Source organism: Caretta caretta, chromosome 3 (genome assembly GCF_965140235.1).
Source record: "Caretta caretta isolate rCarCar2 chromosome 3, rCarCar1.hap1, whole genome shotgun sequence".
In the NCBI taxonomy this organism is placed as follows: domain Eukaryota; kingdom Metazoa; phylum Chordata; order Testudines; family Cheloniidae; genus Caretta; species Caretta caretta.
In genome coordinates, this window is record NC_134208.1 from 100,380,430 (window position 1) to 100,402,024 (window position 21,595).

The 21,595-nt window shown below is 41.2% G+C and overlaps 1 protein-coding gene across 5 annotated transcripts in view; it reads left to right on the plus strand.

Annotated features, from left to right (window-relative positions):
• Positions 1-21,595, plus strand: part of TMEM200A (transmembrane protein 200A) — an 83,214-nt gene that overhangs the window by 48,240 nt on the left and 13,379 nt on the right. For 2 of the 5 annotated variants that reach the window (XM_048844571.2, XM_075126736.1), the window contains exon 3: positions 8,644-8,802. The exons of 2 other annotated variants lie outside the window; for them this stretch is intronic. In XM_048844571.2, coding sequence (XP_048700528.1) covers positions 8,654-8,802 — 149 coding nt within the window. In that variant the 5' untranslated portion in view covers positions 8,644-8,653. Of the gene's footprint in view, positions 1-8,643; positions 8,803-21,595 lie in introns of those variants that run through there. One more of the 5 variants, XM_075126737.1, reaches the window with a different exon arrangement.

The window sequence follows — 21,595 nt, forward strand, 5'->3', positions numbered from 1 at the left end:
TGGCTATCTTTAAGTCAGTTAAACTGGGCCCAGGAAGATTCCATCTGTATACGGGATCCACAATTGGTGCAGAGCCAGCACACCACTCCCTCCTGCTTAAGGGATAGGGACTGTGGCTGACAAAAACGGGCCTGATTGGACCATCTCAACAATCTTTGACTGCTCCTTGGCTTCTTAGGGGGCTGTGAGCAGGCAGCACATATTAGGGCAGACTTCAGCACTGCTTGAATGCAGCAGAGGACGATGACCTTTTTGTACATACAGTTAGCCTCACTGTTCAATTTTGAATACTTAATACACACACTCATTAGAATATGTATGTATTTCTATAAACAAGGATTAGACCATGCCTCAGTCAAGAAATGAGTTAAACAGAGACACAGACGTTGTTAAGCTATAAACCAAAGTCCCAGCTCTGCCCATTTGAAGTCAATGTGAGGTTTGCTGTTGACTTCATTGGAAGTCCGATGAAGATCTAGGAGAATTTGGCTCTTCTGGTAGATGAGGACTTAATGTTTCACATGGCATATGGGCAGAAACTATGTCTCTAGGCAGCTGTGAATAAAATCAAAGTAATTATAAAGAATAATTCTTTATTGCTGGAATTTGTCTCTCAGAAAATTGATTTTTTTAAAAGGCATAATCTTTTTAAAACCAGTTCTTTTGGCTCCCTCTAGTCTATCTAGCAGATAAATAGCAAGGTGTGGGGGTGTCTCTACCCTTAACCTAGCCTTTTCTATTTTTGGAAACTTGAATTTGACCTTTGTCTTTTCGTTGGCAGCACAATAGACTAGTGTTGCATCATGCAATCATCTTAAACTCTTCCTGGAAGAGGAATACATTTTATGTGTCCATTGCAAATTTTATGACCGGATGTTAGAACCGGTACAAATAGTTCCCAAATGCTTCTAATATAAACAAAATTAGTCTAAGATTTAGTATTTAAGGGAACAACATTTATGAGAAGTCTAGTGAAATACGGTAAGTTTCAGATCCTTTGCCTCCAAGTCCCCCTGCCAACTTTTTTACTTTTACAATAATTTTTTCTTCCTCCCCCCCCTCCGTGCAAAAACAAGCTTTATTCTCCCCTGTTGCTGTATGAAAATCTCATACAAACAACTATGGCTACCTGATCACACAGGGAATAGCAAAGCTGATCATATAAAAGTATTGTCAAGTACACAAAGTCAACGAAATGAAGAAAGAAGTAAAATATTTATTTTGTCTAATATTGCTCAGTTATAGGAATCTTAAATAATTGTAATAATAGTAGATAAAATGTTTAAGTAAAAATGTTGTTTTTTTTAAATTGACTACATCATTGATTTCAAAAGAGAATGTCTTGATTTTTGTGAAAGATTGGTACCATTTGTGCCCTGATCCTGCATCTGGGTTTACTCTAGCAGAACCTGATGTAGGGTTAGAGACTCAGGGTTTGTCTGCATGAACATTTAGTTTGTGGCAAGCTGGCGTGTAAATCTACGCTGCACTAGCCTTCCATGTACTAACTGTCCATGTAGACCTTGCAAATACACATTAACAGTTGCTACTCCGCTTGATCTACCTTACTTTGAAACGGGAGTAGATCAAAGTGCAGTAAGTAACAGTGTGTGTGTGTCAAGAGGGTCCATGTGGACACTTAAGGAAGGCATGGCAGGCTAGATTTACACCCCAGTTTGCCACACACGGAATGTTCATGTAGACAAATCCTCAGTCCTGCAAGGTGCAATAGGATTACTGACATGTGTAAAGTGTGAATATGCGTAAACATGTTCTTAAGTTCTGTGTTGGATCTGGATCAGAGTGCTCCAATGAAGTCAATGGTAGTTTTGCCACTGGCTTCAATTGCTGCAGGATCAGGACTTTACTGATTATGGTCCTGATTCTGGAAAGTACTAAAATATATGCTTAACTTTAACATACAATAGTTGTCAAGTTTTGTGCAGCTCCCTTATAGTCTATAATTGGCAAATATGTAAATCAATTGCCAACCTAAAGCTTAAGTACAACACATCCTTCTGCAATAAGGGGTAGTAGTAGGGCATGGAGCTGCACTAAACCTGGCAGCTGGGGCTAGGATATAGTAGAAGAAGTCTGGGGGCTTCTGCAGATAGCTGGGTGGATGCATGTTGTGGGGACAGGCTGGAAGGTTGGCAGTTTCAAGAGAAGCTGGAGGAAATGGGGGCTACCTGGGCCTCTCTCCTTAGGCCCATTTCCTCAGTCCCATTGGATATGTGATCTCTCAGGTAGGCTGCAGGAAGGTGCAACAGGGCTGCCTGCCAAGCATGTGCTTAAATATTACCCTGAATAGGGATGCTTTCCTAATTGAGGCCTCTATCTAGGATAATGAGCTCATAGTTGATATGAAAAAATAGCAAAAAAATTGTATTTATAAAGCGGTCACTCTTTGTGAGTCTTCTCTTTAATAGAGCTTCCTTATTTAAAACTATTTAACTGTAGCTAATGGTTTAAAACTCCATTTTCTGTCAGAACCAGCAGGCAGAAATATTCAGAAATCTTGGCAAACAAAATGTAGCTTTACGGTGAGGGAGCACTGTGCTTAAAATTGCAGTAAAGAAAAATTCTTTTCAGTTCCATGATGACATAAAAATGCTATGTTCTTCTAATACATCTGTTGTGGTTTTGAGCAGCATCTTTCTAGCTGTTGGCAAGTTTATAAGGATGTTTGACAGCAAAGGCAAGAATTTGAAAAACCTCAAGGGGTGTGCTTGGCTGCATCTGTGAGACCGTTCATGATATATGCATTTGAGATGTGAAATGGTTTACATACTATGAAATTTATAGGATCTGTGAAATTCCAATTCAATTTCCATTAAACAGTTAATGATTGCTTTTAATCATTTAAGTGTCTTTCATCTTTAGAGGGGGTTTTCCCCCCTCTTTAAATGGTGTGACTTATAACGAGTCATTCTATACATGCAATATTTGGATTAAAGAATAGCACTTAAATGCAAAACATTGCACTCCTCCTTGTTATTGACAATTATATGGAAAGAGAGGTGTTGTCAGCATGTTGTATAGTTTCTCATTTGTCATCTCTTTTGTATAATACCTGACAAAAATCTACATTAAAATGGAATTAAGTTTGAGTGTAACTTAGAGCCAGATACATTACACGGATGTTGTAATTATCCCAAAATAAAGCATTATAAAGCCAGGAAATATAGAGTTATGGTTACACTTACAAGAAATCCAAACATTTTAAGGTAAGAAATGCACAGTTAAGGCACTTGTGACAAGGTGGTTGTTTCGCTCTTTCAAAGTCCCCAGTAACTCCATACAAGATTTCCAAGTATAAATAGCCTTTACTTGGTTAATATATTACAAAAAAACAGCCCTGTGCATGTAAATTATAACAAAAGTCCCACAACTATAATACAGAATTCCTCAGCACAGTCCAAAGAAGTACATTCAATCTTTCAAGTTCCAGCAGGTCATCAACACACCAGGTAAAGCTCCAGCATCTCTCACCATGCTGAGGCTCTGTGGTACAGCTCCATTGCCTGTCAGCACACCTGACCTCTAAGGTACAGCTCTGGCAACTCTCACCATGCTTCACACCAGCCCCTCTAGCTGGGGTGCTTCCCTGTTTTTGATCTCAGGTCTGGTTCTAATTCTCACCTGGATACATCAGTGGGCTCACCCTTTCATTGTTCCCCAGACTTCAGTCCTTGAGCTCAGATAGCCAGCAGCCATCTCCCTCTGCTGCCCTCAGCCTTTGGATCCTCTCCTGCCATGGCTTTCTGGCCTGGGGAAGTTTGTAGGTGATCCATGCACCTGCAGCTGCATTTTGGTGTCAGCAGTCCGATCTGGCTCCAGTGGTTACTAGGGAACTCTCACTGTTCTCTCTGTCAGAAGCGTTACCTCCCTTGCCCCGGCTGTGATTCTCTTCCCCCCGCCACCCCCCAAAGCTCTCAATCCACCTCAGCTTCTCTCTCTGGATTCTGTGTCCTCCCTTGCTGTTTCTCATTTATAACTCTGGGGGCAGCTCCACCGTCCTCATTATACCAAATTAGGGAGCACCCAGACTGGAACAGGAGAGCTGGGCCCCATTTCATTTAAGATGCTAGCTACCCTGTGACAACACCCACATATCCTTAACTCTGTCCTGTAGTTATGCCATGCAATAATCATAATCTTATGATTGACATTTTACTATTTTTGGATTTAATTATATTGATTTTTAAAGACTGATTTTTCATATTTTTTCCTTTCATAGTTTCACTTCAATTGTATTGGGGATAAGAATTTTGTTGTTGCTTATGGATATCTTAAAAAATGGATGAACTCTAGAGCTGCACATCCCATTGGATAACCCTCTGGAGAATAGTTACATAATGATTTAGAAAATCCGACCGTGTTAAATTATAAACAGTTTACTCTTGCACATTGAGGTTTTTCTTTCATAAGTCTTGTTGCCTGCTTCAGTGCTATGGATTTTGTGTGTGTATGGAGAGGTGCAGTTTAAAACCAATGAAGTTCCACGAAAGCTTATGCTCTAATAAATTTGTTAGTCTCTAAGGTGCCACAAGTACTCCTGTTCTTTTTGCGGATACAGACTAACATGGCTGCTACTCTGAAACAAATACTCTTCTAACTCAGTGAGTGAAATCCTGTCCCATTCAAGTCAATGGAAGTTTTGCCGTCGACTTCCATAGGGTCAGGATTTCATCCAATATTGCCATAGCTAAAACCACTGTTTGAGTCCAGCAAGGCAATTCCTGTGTTCCTACGAATACAGTTTGGGAACATGGTTAAGGTACCGTTCACACTATTCTGTTGTTACTGGGTGAGGGGACAAGTGTTTTGTAGCCAGGTCCACAAATACTGTTCAGTTGTTATATAGTAGGGCCTTTATACTGTGCTTCCATGATATTGCAGTTATGGTACTGACAGCCAGTGTTTACATGCCATAGAATAAGCAATTGCATATGTTCTGTGACTATGGGATCGCTCCTTCTAGGGGCAGAAAGGACTTTCCTTCATGCCTTTCATTGTTTTCTGAAGGCATCTGCATATTCTCTGTCTCGTTTAAAACTTGATCTGGAGTTTGTGTAGAGTGTTCTTTCAGACAAACAAAAATCTAGCAGATTTATTTTTCATGAGATTTCCCCCCCTGTCAAAGATGTTGGCCTTAAAGAGCTTAAGAAAAATCAATTGAGATGAAAGTGAGAAACAAATAGGGCAGCACGGAAAAACAAACAAGCATCAAAACCAGACAACCCAGAAACAAGAGGAAAAGAAAGAAGGTTTGAGAAATATGGCCTTTTCCAGCATTCCTTGCCTGCTGGAGTTTCAGTGCTTAAGAAATATAGGATTTAGCATCATGGATGAATATTCATTCTGTGGATGAAAATTACCTACGTGTTAAAAGTGAACTGCAAAGCCTTTTAAAAACAGCCAAGATCCCATGTATGTAGAAAGCTTAAAACCCACAAACTGTTTTGAAAGAGTGAATCTGAGCCTGTAACACTTACATGAGCTTCTTGGAACAGGGACTATCTTTATGTGAGTCTTTTACAGTATGGAGCATTTGTCAGAACTTAACAAGCAATGATCCTTATTCTCTAACTTCAGTGGGATGGCTCATGTGAGTAAAAAGGAGTAGAAGTTCATTGAGGATACAATTTTGATCCAAAGGAGCACTATTTGCCCCATAGAAACATCCACCAGTTTGCAGTACTGGGCCTTTAGCCCTTCACATACTTACCAAATCTTGAAATAAATATCTTACATTTTCTTGCAACTGTTGATAGCACCATGAAAAGTTAAGGGCCCAATTCTGCTCTTGCTTAAAGATGTTTATAATATGGGAGCATAAATTCACGATTTGGGAAAGCAAGAGAAGGGGGAATGGAATAATTTTTAACTATTTTATTTTCTGATGTAAATGTATTGGTAATGTATAAGACCGCAGTCCTGCAATTTGCAGGATATAGGCATTTGTCAGCATGCACATCTATAACTGATTTCAGATTTTGTGCTTTACATTCTCAAAAAATGTTTCTTTTAATAGACATCAGTTTAAAAATCACACTGTTTGAAATATTTGCTAAAATCAACACCTTCAGTTACTGAGACTGATATTAGATGAATTGTGTCTCAGGTTCCTTCCTCCGGCCCCCAGTGCATGTGTGCATTTTTCAGCATTTTGTGTAACACCAGTTTAATGTATGATTTTTTAAAAAAAAAACCAGACCTTATCTCTGAATATGTTGTCCCTTGTTGTGATCCTCTATATAAAGAGCTAGAAAGAAAATAGAATTCCTACATTAAAAGTGAACAACAAAGAATAAGGAACTGTGTGTCTTACACTCTTACTTTCTTATGCATGAAGTTAGCCTCATTTGTTTCTTTGTCTGTTTGTCTGTCTCTGTGCCTATCATTTACATTAGCAAGATCAGGCCTTGGTTTCCCTGTTTATGGGCTCAGTTTCGCAAGGTGTATGCTGGGTCAGTCCAGCAAAACACTTGGATTTACAAAGTAGATGTTTCACTTTAAGCACATAAGTAGTGTTACTGAGGTCAATGGACTATTCATATGCTCAAATTTCAGCATGCCGGTTAAGTGCATTGTTAGAATGGGCTGGAGTGCTCAGCATCTGGCAGGATCAAATCCTGTGCTGAAGAGCTCTGTCAGTCTTTGGAGGATCTGAACAATTAGATCATAGTTTGAGGCTGAAACCTGAACTTCAGATTTCTTATTTGAGGAGGGAGAAGATGCTGACTCTGGGCTGTTTTATGCCACAGGTATCTCGCAAATGACCTCCTCACAGAGTAACACTGGAGTATCTCAACAACTCCTTCCTCCTTCAGACAGGGCTGGAAAAGCTGCAGTTCAATTTCTAATGTAAAAGCTTAATATTTTTTTTGCCACCTTTATACAGGACACAAACCTCTTTTGTTTGGCTATGCAGTTCACCTTTAAGTATGGTGCTAAAGATAGATATTCTCAAGGAGATCAGTTTGAAAAAACACTTATCCTGATTGAGGCAAAACCTTACATTTATAGAAAAAGGTTTATTTTAAAAATTTAAAGTGACCCAGACAACACGTGGTCCAGAACATGAGCGTCATTTCAGCTCCATGTGGAAAAGACTATTTGCTGAGACTTTCAGTTGAATATTAAATTCCAAACTATGAACCATTGCTTTCCTCATAGCAGAAAGCAGACTTTATGGCAGCTGGACTGTTTCAACAAGACAGTTTGCAGAGAGGAAAATAAACAATGGCTTGTGTAATTTGTTTATTGCATTTATTTATCAATTCATTTATTAAGCATCTAAACAGGCAGAATTTAAACTTGACCTGTACTCAGTTATCTATTTAATATGTCAATCGTTGAGATCTGATGAAAAGTTTTGTTAATCATCACTGAGTAACTTATCATCCCTTTGGACTTATTATATGGTTTTACATGATACACATACAAGCATCCTCACTACTAAGCAGCATAAGAATATTGATGCTAAATCTGGTTAATATTCAGCCAGCAGAGAGTTTAGAAAGAATTCTTGCTATTGCACAATATGTCAGTATGCTGTTAGACAGACAGACAGATCGATATCTTTCTTTTGCAATGGGATTTATGATACATTCTTCCTCTTCCTACAAAATTTAGTAGGAAGAGAGTTCTTGGGATTTAAAGTGGATTCTGAACTGCATAGAAACCTGTTTTAAGAGAGAGAGATTAAAGGCATTTTGTAATCAGAAAGGCTCCCTCAGCAACAGGCAGATAAATCTTTAGTAGCAATTTTGCTAACCTTTCTCTGAGAATTTTTACTTTAAAAAATATTATTGCCATATTAATCCAATTAGACTTTAAAAGAATCTCTCATGAGTAAGGCTAAGATTTAGTCATGGGTATTTTTAGTAAAAGTCATGGACGGATCACAGGCAATAAACAACAGTTCATGGCCGTGACCTGTCCATGACTTTTACTAAATATATCTCTGACTAAATCTTAGCTGCTCCTGGGGCCCAAGGGCACATTTGCTCTGGGGTCCCCTGCGGGATTGACAGCTGGCCCCTGCTCTGACGTTAGGGGCTCACTGTCCCTGGCCGCCTGCTGCTCTGACGGGCTCTGGAGCTTCCCCTAGGACTGCTGCTTCGGGACTGGTGCTCTGGGGCAGGACAAATGCTGCTCCAGCAGCCCCCAAAGCCAGCTGCATTGGCTGCTGCTCGGGTGGCCCCAGGGCCAGCTGCCCAGGGCTGCCTGAGCAGCAGCCAGTGCAGCTGGCCTCGAGGCCACCCCAGCAGCAGCCAGTGCAGCTGCAGAAGTCACGAAGGTCCCAGAAAGTCACAGAATCCAGGACTTCCTGGACCTCTGTGAAAGACTCGCAGCCTTACTCGTGAGTTATGTTTTTTTAGTAGTGGGAGTCAAAAAAAAAACAAACATTTTCTGTTTCTGTTTGTGGTTTATAGAGACAAATATCCCAAACAGATTGGAATGCTGAAATAAAGAGTGAAAAATGCCAAAGATTATATCCTAAAATAGAAAAAAGAGTCACCATATAAACAGATTAGGACTACTGACAGCATGGCATGTTCTTTTTTTTTTTTTTTTCTTTCTTTTTTTTTTTTAATGGTTTTCCTTTGTTTTTCCATTTACAAATTCTAATAGACAGCACAAAATGTGGCTACACAATCCACACCCTGCCAGATCTGGATTCACCAGCAGAGAGGCTGCCACAAACCCTGAGCCTAAAAAGAGATTCCTTAAGAGGTTGGTGGATGTGGACAGCAGAGGAGTGAAGAGGGAAAAGGTTAGCAGGGAGGACGGGTAAGAGCCAAAGCCTATTAGTGGCTTATGGGTAAGTAGGGAGCTGGGGACGTTATTGCATGTCAATGAGAAGGAGCCATAGCCATATTATTAGATAGGAAAAAGAAAGGAGTGAGGGGAGATCTGATTGTCAATGTGTCTATTCACATGCTTAAAGTTAAGCACGTGCATAAATGTTTGCTGGTTCAGAACCTAAGGATAATATTTTCCAAAAGGTCTAAGAGACCTAGGAGCCTAAGTCACTTTTGAAAATGGGATTTAGACACTTTCTAAAATTTTACCCTATTTGTGTGTGTGTGTGTAGCAGTTACTCCATCTACAGAATGGGGATAGTCCCCTTGATAAATTGTTATGTGTTCTAAAGATGAATAGTATTCCTGCCAGCATAAACCCAGGGTTGAATCTAACCAATTTAAATATATTTATATTACTGATATCCAGGATCATCACTTTACTGTAGCACTGTCTAAAACCATGTGGTATATTGGGGTCTTTAATATTTTACCCATAGGACATGTGAGTCAGGAGTTCTCTACTGGAAGCAATATCCCTTGCTGACCATCAGTTTCAACAAAGTAAAGAAATGCTTGTCATTAATCCCCAGCTAACATTTGTCCTCAAAATTGGCATTCCTATGATGTAACGTAGTTACTACGTCAGAGAAATAAAGTTCCTTAAAAACTGCAGTTTCCCCATACCATGTGTGCTGGCTAAGAGAGGAGGTGGTATAACGATATAGATGAACCAAGCCATGCTGAAAAGCACCTCCCTTCCCCAGCTCACCCTGCATGCACAAATAAAACTATAATTGTCTTCCATTCTACACCTACTCTGTTCTGTCTGCCCTCTCTCCATGTTCTTTTTATTGCCTACGTTCTTTTTTAAAGTAATAGATTTTTCAAATAATTGATTCAGTAAAGAAAAGGGGGTTGCTTTGGGGTTTACAGTAAGACAGTGAGGAATCCATTTAAATGGGGAGAGGGTATAAGTACTAAAGCAGTGGGGAAAGTGCTGTAGCCTGCAGTGGAGAAAATTGGAGCAGGCATGGATTAAGCAATGAAGTACATACTAGCATAAGGCCAGGGCAAGCACAATTAAAGCGAGTTCATCAGAACATCTCACCAAGCCAAAATATGTCATTAAACACAAAAATCAATCTTGATGCAATGCTCAGTTGCACAGCTAATTCCCGAGTGTCAGAAAATGCAAAAATTAAGATTCCAACAGCCAGGTTAACTTGGTTGAATTGCACTGCTTGCATGTTTTATAGCAATATGTTTCACAGCACAAAACATTCTATATTATGTGACACAATTGGGATCAGATGACTTTAGTCAAGCACAGACGTAGTGTGTACTAAGAAGCAGTGACTGCAATAGTGGAGTAATGTTGGGGAGCAGTATGAAGCTGCACCACCTGGAGTGGAGCTTTGGGACTGGATTATGAGCCGGGGAACTAGGATGAGACAGCATGCTCAAATCTCTGCTTCTGGCCAGCTCTGCTGGCTAGTTCAGAGGGTTGTCAGGGCTGTGGGCTTCTGGGTGGTTTGCATTCTCTAGGAGTACTGGAAGGGAGTTTAGGGGATATCATGGTCCAGGCTTACCAGGTAGGTTTTCTGTAATTTACACTAGGGTTCCCACTGTTACTGACCTGGTGGAGCTGAAATGGTTCTAGCAAGAGTGGGAATTTTTTTGTGAAAAAATCCTTGTGTAGATTGTGTGTATGGGAGTCTCAGTTGGTGAGACCTTCACATTGGAGGTGGTCATGGTGGAAGAGGTTGTAATTCCTTCCAGACTGTTAGTCACCCGTGAATTTGTCCCAGTGGCTCCATGGCAGGCTAAATCATCCAATACATTGTCTTGTTTCTGCAGCTGTGGAGACCTGTGTAAGTTCCAGTGTTTTAGGAGCACACTCAGAAACACACTGTAGAACTGGACACTTGTGCTGTTAGCTTGGTTCTTGCCATATTTATGGATTTATACTTCTGCAAAAATAGATGTACAACAGATATTGGGAGTTCTAAATCTGTGCTTCTGCGGTGAGGCTGCCCAGCCGTGATGTGGTTCTTGTACTTTTGCTGTCATGGCAACATGCAGTGACAGCACTCTTGCTGAGAGGCCAGCGGGTGCGGCATTGGTGCCGACCTGTTGCTAGGTACCTGCAGTGTTCCCTCTAAGCTGGGTTGGCAGGGTGGCATGCAAGTGCTGTTGCATTCTAGCAGCGCCCTACCCACCCCGCTCCCCAACCCTTGCAGAGACCAACCCACCATACCAAAACAATTAAATATATAGTGTAGCCAGACTTTCCCTGTGAATGTTTCCAAGCACAGTTTTAAGTAGCTCCACACTATTAGGAGTATCTATGCTTCCCACCTAGAATTGGCAACAAGTCCTCTAAAAAGGCAGAACGTCAGGATGAAAAGAGAAAAAGGATCAACAAAGAAATGAGCTGTCCCTAATGGCAGCTTGGGGATCTATTTTTTAATAACTAGGACAAAGGAAGAAATCTTTTTTTTTTTTTTTCCTGGCCCCACTACTGTTTTCCATAGTTGGGTCTTTCTATTTTGCGGTTAATCTTCTTGTTTTAACCCCAGCCCCAAAGCACAACTCTTGGGAGTATCACTGATTCTGACCTGCGCTTTTACCCACACACCAACTCAGCTGTAAAGACTTGCAGATTCCATTTGTTAAACATTTCTGAAATTCATGGCTATTTAAAGGGCACTTGTATAGGAAGCAGAACCCAGCCTCTCAATTAGGATACATCTGGTTTACAGCAAAGCCCTCAGTCATCAGCCCAGGACCACAAGAGTCCGATATACATAGATTGATGCTAGCCACACAGCCCAACCTCTTCTTCCAGGTGTTACCCTACCTAGATACCAGAGACTTATGGAGGTCTCCTGCCTGTACAGCTTATTTCTCTCACTTTTTGCCTATGACCCTAATCCAGCATCTATGGAGTCAATATGCAGCCTTTCCATTGACTTCTATGAGCTCTGTAGCAGGCCCTATGTGGTTGCTAAGGTCAGCTTCTTGGCCTCCTTGAAGACCATGATGTTTCAGGAGAGTGGCCCTACCTAGTGATCCACATGACAAAGGTGGGAGGCGTGCATCAAGCACACCAGTGAGGGGTACTGTTAGGCAGCATGCAGAAGAGGGTGGACCACTCACTACCAACCAAAGACAAAATTGTGAAGTAAAGGGTGCCTGTGACTGGAAGGAGTAAAGGGGTAGAAAAGGAGGAGGGATATTTCTGGTAGGCTTTAGTTATATAGAATTGAATCCTCAAAATGAACCACCAGGGTTTGACCAGCTCCCGGGTCAAGTAAGCAGTCCTGACTGTGTTATATAGTTCTCACAGTTAAAATGGTGCCTGCTTTGATTCACCTGTAACTCAATTCTCAGTGGTCTTTCTGTCTCATTGATTTCTCATTTGCTGTAGATACAGAATCATGTGGTTCATTTGATTTTTTTTTTCATTGCCTCTCTTCTCTCCTCCATGTTACTCTCTTATTTAGTCATCTGCACTGGTTAAGTTATGAATTCAGGGTAACATTCTGTCTCTAACATTCCAGGCCTTTGCACGTAGTTCCCTGATCTGGTTCATCTCTGCCTTCTGCCCTCTATGTTCACTCTGTGTGGTCCTTATTGCTTGCATCTCTGTCATCCGTTATCTCAGTGTCAGGCTTTTGTTCATTTTGGATGGAACTTTTGCCCTCCTGGTATTTAGTTTTAAAATATGCACAGGAATTAGCAGCTCAAACAGTTTTTCATCCAGTTACTTACTTAGTTAGCCTGCTGAACTGTGACATTGGTGGTTGTTTTTGCCGCAGTACATTGATTGCCTTGAACAAGCACAGACTAACTTGTTTTCTCTTTTATGGCCCTTCATGGCCTCTCACATACATATTATCAACCTGCCAATCATATCTGCAGTGCCATCCTTGATAGCACATTTCAAGGTTCCTTCCCCACTCTAAACTCTAGGGTACAGATGTGGGGACTTGCATGAAAGACCCCCTAAGCTTATTCTTACCAGCTTAGGTTAAAAACTTCCTCAAGGTACAAATTTTGCCTTGTCCTTGAACCCTATGCTGCCACCACCAAGCATGTTAAACAAAGAACAAGGAAAGAGCCCATTTGGAGAAGTCTCCCCCTCCCCCAAATATCCCCCCAAGCCCTACACCCTCTTTCCTGGGGAAGGCTTGGTAAAAATCCTCACCAATTTGTACAGGTGAACACGGACCCAAACCCTGGGATCTTAAGAACAATGAAAAAGCAATCAGGTTCTTAAAAGAAGACTTTAATTAAAGAAAAAGTAAAAGAATCACCTCTGTAAAATCAGGATGGTAAATACCTTACAGGATAATCAGATTCAAAACATAGAGAATCCCTCTAGGCAAAACCTTAAGTTACAAAAAGACACAAAAACAGGAATATACATTCCATTCAGCACAGCTATTTTACCAGCCATTAAACAAAAGGAAATCTAACGCATTTCTAGCTAGATTCCTTACTAACTTTTTACAGGAGTTCTGAGATGCATTCCTGATCTGTTCCTGGCAAAAGCATCACACCGACAGACAGACCCTTTGTTCCCCCCTCCCCCTCCAGCTTTGAAAGTATCTTGTCTCCTTGTTGGTCATTTTGGTCAGGTGCCAGAGAGGTTATCTTCACTTCTTAACCCTTTACAGGTGAAAGGGATTTGCCTCTGGCCAGGAGGGATTTTATAGCACTGTGGACAGAAAGGTGGTTACCCTTCCCTTTATATTTATGACAGCACATTTGTCAAATTTTCCAATAAGCACCTTTACAGTTTTTCCCATGCCACTGCTTCTACAATGTCAAAATCCACAAGGCCACTGTAGAGGAGGTGAATGAGCTTTCTTTACATCTCTTTTTAAGACACACCTATGATAGGATGCCTAAAAAACACTTGATAATGTTTAGGCAACTGGTGTCCTGTGACTGCTACTTATTACACTACTAATAATGGTCTCACTGTTACCTTGTGCTCTGCCATCTGTTTGTTGTATCCATCTGCTGTCTCTTGTCTTATACTTAAATTGTAAGCTCTTTGGAGTAGCAACTGTCCCTTCATTGTATGTTTGAACAGTGCTTGCCACAATGGGACTCTGATCACTGACTGATTAGCCTCTAAACACTACAGCAATGCAAATAAAATAGATATTTGTGAAAGGTGCCATACAAAATTTTAGATACTAATGAATACTCTTAAATATACTTGAGTATTCATTTTGTTTTCACTTGTTACATTAGCTGTCTGAATTGTCTACTTTTAGAAAAGCATCCCTAGGATGCTATTTAAAAAAAAACCATAATTGGTAGTGTATATATAGCATGACCATCCCCCCACATACTGTAAACCGAAAGATAAGTAGCTCTGTACATATCTGCACTGCAATAAAACACCTGCTGCTGGCCCATGTCAGCTGACTTGGGCTCATGGGACTCAGGCTGCAGGCCTATAAAATTGCAGCAAAGGTATTCGGGCTGGAGCCTGGGCTCTGAGATCCCAGCCTGAGCATTAAAGTCTACATTTCAATTTTATAGCCCCACAGCCTGAGCCCGAGTCAGCTGACACGGGCCAGCTGCAGTTGTTTTATTGCAGTGTAGATGTACCCTCTGTGGTCATATGAATGTTGGTAGATACCTACTGCTTCAATCTATTACAGCTATCTTCCCCCCCATACATTTCTCCCACCTTCCCAACTTCTTCACTCAGCATTCCCACACAGCTGACAATCCAGAAGCGTTTTTTTAGAAAAGAAAAAACCCACACTTACCTGCTGGTGCTTTGTAGTCTGCAGAGGCAGATTTATTGACCTTCTTTTCTCTTGAGCAATGTATCAAGAAATTGGGTTAATGATTTAGAGATAGAAAACTGACTAATACGAGCAATCCTCTGTGATGGTCTGAAGAGACCCTAAAGCAAGAAACATACTATAAATTTTACAGTAATTGGAAAAACATGACTCTAGATTCTCTTTCATGTGGCCTTTTAACTTCTTATTGAAATAATCTCTGGGTTGCTTATAAAAGTATCACAATCCAAATCACCAGCTTTTAATATGATTTCCTGAATAGTTTAAGTTTGCATTCTTTTTCATTTCTAATTTAAACACAAATACGTTATTTATATTTTAGGTATCTGATTCTTATCTTTACACCAAATTGGTGTAAATAAGGGGCATCTCCCATTGATGAAATTAATTGATGTACATCTGTAACTGAGAGCAGTCAGATTCAGGACCAAGATAAGGTAGCTTATTAACAACATAGGGCCAGATTCTACCTACAGGTAGATGTGGGTCCCCTAATAGCTTCAAAAAGAACTTTGCATGTGTAACTGTGAATAAATTTTAACCTATGATGTGCATTAATAAAGCTTTCATTTAGGTATGGGTCACTTGCTATGTCAGATTTTATGTACTGCCGCTCAATTCCAACATCTGTCTGAGCGAGGTTGAGGTCCTGTCCACAAACCACATAATGCATCTAATTTATGAGAGGCATAAAACCAGACTCTGTGAATGAAGAGCTTCCGTTTTCAGCTAAATACAGGACCTGAAACACATCCATTATTAGGTCTATAACTGGTACCTCAATTCTTTAGCCAGTATTCTATTTATTGTTCTTCATATGTTAGGGACATTCTCTTTTTTTCTCAGTCCTGGTAGCCTACAGTTCTACAAACTCTTTAGCAGGAATCCTGTCTGTAGTGGTAGTGACTGGTACAACTGGTACTGATTTTGAATGTGGTGTGATACATTTTCCACAAATAGCTGAGCAGAAGTATACTGATTTATAGTTTCACAACCAAGCAACAACAACTTTGCCTTGTTTCAGAGTGGCTACACTCTGGGACAAAGCTGGAGTTAGAAATAGGTATTTGAAATTTAGTTCTGAGTGCATAGTGGACAGTGAGTTAGGTCTCAGGGAGTGCAAGGGAACCCTGGGTGCTCAGTGGCAAAGTAGGTAAGGGATAGGAGGTGGGAGTGTTGGATCATATTAAAGAAGTTCTGTATTAAAATCACAAATGAGTTTGATTCCCCATAGTTTAAAAATTCCGGGGTATTACTAATTAAGAGGTCTCTTGGTTTTAGGTATTGTTTCTCTCCCTCTATGTGTGAAACTTGCAAGCTGCTAATTGTGTTAGTACATTCTAAGACAGAGTCTGTTCTCAAAGCAATTCTTTGTAACAACCACCACTCACACAGAGAGAGACTCAAAGCAATACTCTGTAACAACAGAAACAGCACCCAGAGACTCCCCGCTCTTTTGTTGTATTCATCTCGCTTTGTTAACAATTGTGATTAAAATAGAGATAGAGGATGTATGTGGATGGATGCTTGGTGTGGATAATAACTGAATGATCAGGGAGGTGCCAGCCTAAGAATTCAGTGTCCATCGGCTGAAGAAGGCGTCAAGTGGAAATAACCAGAGGATCCCCGGAGGGCAGACTGGAATCCACCCAACAGCCTCAAGAATGGGAGAACCAAAGAACAAGATAACATCTGGCAGCACGGAGCCGTCAGGAATGTGCCATCTGCTGATTGATTCAGCAACAGCATGATGAAGCAATTCCCATAGACTGGCATAGGAAGAAATTCCTATAAAAATGGACTCTGGTAAGTGAGAACTTTGGGGTCTGATTCTGTAAACCAACTTCCAGGAGCATCAGATGTGCATCTGACAAGGCCCTGTTCCCTCCTCATGTCCAGGCCACCTGTGGCCACCTCATGTCCAAGCCACAGTGGCTTGGCATGAGCAACTCTAAAGATGGTAACTACGATAACAACCTTGCAGAACCTGTGTGTGTGTATGAATGAATGTGTGAATAAATATGGGATTGAATGGAATGTTATAGCTATAACTAACTGCTTACTATGATTCTTTCTGTATTCACAATAAATGTGGCATTTTGCCTTTTCCCCTTTAATAAGATCCTGCTGGTTTTTATTTTATTGGTATAACAGGAGCAAAGGCTGACTGGTTTGGGTCGAGGAAGGGAAACAGGTATCTGAGGTAGGGAAGGCAGAATGGTGGAGGGAGGGCTATCTGAGCAGAAGCAGGTCTCTGTGTGAACAGGAATTGGACCACTGGGTGGGCAAACTAGAAATACAGTATGCTGGCACAGGAAACTGTTCTTCCTTAGTATCTCATTGGCCCTTATTCTAGCTAGGGTTTTTAGATGCCTGAGTTGATGGGAATAGGAACTTCCCTCACATGGAAGAAGGCACAAAGGCACTGGATGGCTGCACTCCTCTTTTCTTACCACAGCTTCCACTTTCTAGCTTCACGTTGTTGCTGCTGGTTTTCATCAGTTCAAGCAGAGGGGTGACAAAGTCAAAGGATCAGCCCTAAATCCTGTGCCCTAACATCGTGGATGCTGATAGGGTTATCTAATGTAGAAAAAAATAGCTAAGCAATTATATATTTGCTGAAGGGAATTTTGCTGCCCAAATCCCTATGTACCATTCTGATAATGTACACCTCTATGTTTCAGCATGACTTTCTCCTAATGTCTCATTACTGATATGTTGTTTTGGTCCCTGCAGATTCTTGCCATCTGCAGTTTTGAGCATTGTAACCAAAGTGTGGTCATTCTATGTCATTTTAACACTAATGGTACTGGGTAAGGTCCCATTTCAAAAGCGTTTGTGAGAAGAACTCATTTGTGAGTGCCAAATTTAGGCTTCTTAAATATTTCTTTATATTGAGATATTGACATTCCCATAAGTGCCCCCTCATGATTTTGTATATATGAAATATTAATTCACTGTTTTTGTATGACTTAAACTGATTCTGAGAGACAAGGTGGGTGAGGTAACATCTTTTATTAGACCAACTTCTGTTGATGAGAGAGACAAGCTTTTGAGCTTACACAGCTTTTCTTCAGGTCTGGGAAAGGTACTGAGACTGTCCCAGCTAAATACAAGTTGGAACAGATTATTTAGGATAAGTAGTGAACACATATTTTAAAAGACCATTCAAGGTGAATTGGTCCATTAACACCACTGCAGTCATAGGACAAAAAGGGAGGTTAGTTGGTTACAGATTGTTGTAGTGAGACATAAATCCAGCGTCTCTATTAGGAGTATGATTTTTAGTGTCTAGCAAAGTTATGCATTTAAGCACCAAGGCTCATCTTTTGAAGGTGTTGTGCAGGTTTCTTATGACAGTGAGGACTGAGAGGTCAGATACAGAGTGATTATTTTGTGAAAAGTGTTCTCCCATGTGTGATATGGTATTTTTGTCTTTTATCATTTATCTGTGTGAGTTCATTCGAGAGCATAGCGGCTATCTGATTTCACCCATGTAGTTGCTATTGGGCCATTTAGTGCACGGGATGAGGTACACCACAAGTTGGAATAGGCATGTGTAGAACCCAGGGATCTTCAAAAGTGTGTTGGGGGTGGAGGTAATGACTGCAGAGATGTTAACAGGCCACTTCACCTTGAATGGTTTCTTACAAAACATGTTCACTACTTTATGTTAAACAATCTGTTCCACCTTGTATTTAGCTGTGACATTCTGGGTATGTCTATGCTACAGTGTAAGCCCAGGGTTAATTGAACCCAAGTTAGTAGACCATGGATTTGTTAACCTAGAGCTTGAGCATGAATGCTCATTTGTAACTCCAGGTTAGGAATTGTTGAACTCCTGGAGCTCCAGAGGCTACACTGCATTATGTGAGCCTGAATCCAACCACCCATAGCCCAGACTTCCTATTATCCTCCTTAAATGTGGACACTCCAGCTCTTTGTCCATGGTGCAGTGTGGGGAAACTTGACTATCCACCAAACTGGACTGTCCAGAAGATAAAGAAAATTGGCCCATGGGACTGTGGAATACTTTTGGCAAACTCCCACGGTACATCTACACTGGAATAAAAGACCCATGGCATGGCAGCAGCTGGCCTGGGTCATCTGACTCAGGCTTGCAGGGCTCAGGCTAAGGGGCTAAAAATTGCTGTGTAGATGTTCGGGCTCAGGCTGAAGCCCCCTCATGGGATCCCAGATCAGGTTCCAGCCTGAGCTCGAATGTCTAAATAGCAGTTTTAGCCCAGCAGCCTGACCCCCGTGAGTCCAAGTCAGCTGACCCGGGCTAACTGTATGTGTTTAATTGCTGTGTAGAGGTACCCCCAGAGCATGAGTCCATTGGGGCTGTGTCTATACTGCAAAGCAATAGGGATTGAACCCTGGATCCCAGCTTGACTCAGGCTTGGACTCTCCATCCTCGTGGGTAGGTCTAAACTGCCATTAGACACCTGCGGCTGGTGTCTAATTGTAGTGTAGACGTACCCTGTGCAACCCTGGATTAGCACGATTTGTGTGTAGACGGAGGGGGGTTAGGCTTGAGCCTCAGTTCGAACCCTGGGCTTACATTGCAGAGTAGACATACCCTCGGAGTACTTTTCCCAGACCTCAAGAGGAGCTCTGTGTAGCTTGAAAGCATGTCTCTTTCTTTCACTAGCAGAAGTTGGTGCAAGAAAAAGATACTATCTTACCCATCTTGTGTCTCTGATATTTTGGGACCAACATAGCTACAACAACACTGCTAAATTTCTTTTGGTATCTTAGTTTTCATAACTTCGGGCTAGCTGTCAACAAATTGAGTATAAGTGTGAATGATTAGAAGCTCTAATGATGCCCTCATGTGGATGTTTAGCTAGTTCACACTAATTTAATACTAATTTAAATTGAAAGCACTATGTAGCTTTACCATACATTTTATAATGGTTTCTTCATAACTTCAAGGTATCACAAACATAATTCAACTGTTCGTGGCAATGTCATTTAGCAAACGGAATATTTTTTCAAATAATGCGTTTTCCATTCTTTATTAATACTGATTTGTCCTTCATTAGTAGTCTGCCTCTCAAAAAACACAATATTAACTTTAGGAATTGTATAATATTAGAAACAACCTAATACTAGGGGTGATGTAGTTCAAGGAAATTTTTAGACCTTTATCAATGCCTTGTTAACACTGCAAACAAACAAACTTATGATTAAACTTTTGTTAAAATGGTTGTAACCCAAATCTGGTATGCTGTTACATGATTTAGTCTTGCCAATGTGGACAAAAATAACCATGTTATAACCATCTTCTAGAGCCATGGTTTTTTAACCCTGGCAGGTATCTAGTCTAGAACATCATTCTCTAACATGGTTACAACAGGCAATTTTAATAAACCAGATTACAGTATAACATGTTTCAGCCACAACCATATTTAAATATAGTTACTTTTGTAATGTTGATGAGGTCTTAAACGCTGTCTAACAGGTACTTATGATGGCTGATTAGTCAAAGGGCCCATCCCACTACAAGTATAACTACAGTCTAGCACACTTGCCTGACACAGGTAGGGGTTTCAGTGTTCTAACACTCTTCACTGTTAGCTTTGATGGGGCGACATGGTTCTATAACACTGTAAGGGGATGGCATTTTAATCTAGGTATTGGCTACTGGTAAAAGTTTCAGAAGTGCCTAAGTCTCACTAAAAGACACTTAGGGCTTGTCTACATGGCTTTGCAGTTTGGACTACAGATTGTGAATTGCAGAGTGTAATAGTGGACGCTGGTGGCATGAACTAAAAGGTTTCAGAGTAGCAGCTCAGTTCGTCTGTATTCGCAAAAAGAAAAGGAGGACTTGTGGCACCTTAGAAACTAACAAATTTATTTGAGCATAAGCCCAGGGGTTAGAGCACTCTAAGGTGCCACAGGTACTCCTTTTCTTTTTGTAAAAGGTACCTAGTTCATGTTAACATGCTCCTCTTTGAGAGAGGACTATGCAAACAAAAGTACCTTTTAGATTGTGCCAGCAGTGTCTACATGGGAGAGTTACACGTTCCTGCGCACTGCAGTTCACAGCCCTGTAGTCCGTACTGCAGGGTCGTGTAGATATGTCCTATGATTTGGGCATCAAAATTCCTTTGAAAATCTGGCCCTTAAAGAGGCAGGAAGGCACTTGTGAAAATCCTACTAGGTGCCTAAGTAGGTTAGGCATGAGGGATGGGATCCACAAAACTCCCGTCAAACTCTGTAGGTGTCTAAACTCATGCAATGCCAAACTTTTCAGTGTAAAAGTTCCCTTGGTAGCTAAGTTTCTGCCTCGTGGGCGGCAGCAGTGCACAGGCCTGTAGACAGCTGGACACCTTTCTCCCACTGAAGCTCCAGAGCAATTCACAAACTGGGGCAAGCTAGATGTTTAGCCACTTAAGTCATGTGCAGGACTCAATCTGGTAGGTGTGTTCAGGGGCTGCCTACTGGATCAGGTCTCATTAAAAATCCAGTGGTCGTGCCTACTTTATAACTTTTAGCCCAGTGATTAGAGCACTTACCTCTGGTGTGGGCGACTTGGATTCAATTCCCCCCTCTTTACCAGATGGGGGGATCCCTGTGCAGATCCTTTCAGGAGAGTGCTCTAACCTCTGTGCTATGAGATAGTCTGAAGCGTAGCTCCCTCAGCCTCTCTTGTTGCAGCTGTTCTTCTGTGGGTAAATAATTAGCAAGTGCTTGGAGCAGGGGGGCCTGAACCAGACCCTGGTGGGTGCCCTAGCCACTGGACTACAGTGTCATTCTCACTCTCTCTAATCATTGGGCCAGAGAGAGAGTGAGATGGAGACCCCTGAAAGGTGGGATACCTCATTCAAATCCTTTCTCCCTGTCTGCAAGAGAGAGGGGAATTGAACCTGGGTCTCCTACAGCTCAGGCACATGCTCTAACCCCTGGGCTAAAAGTTAGTTATGAAGTGGGCAGCAC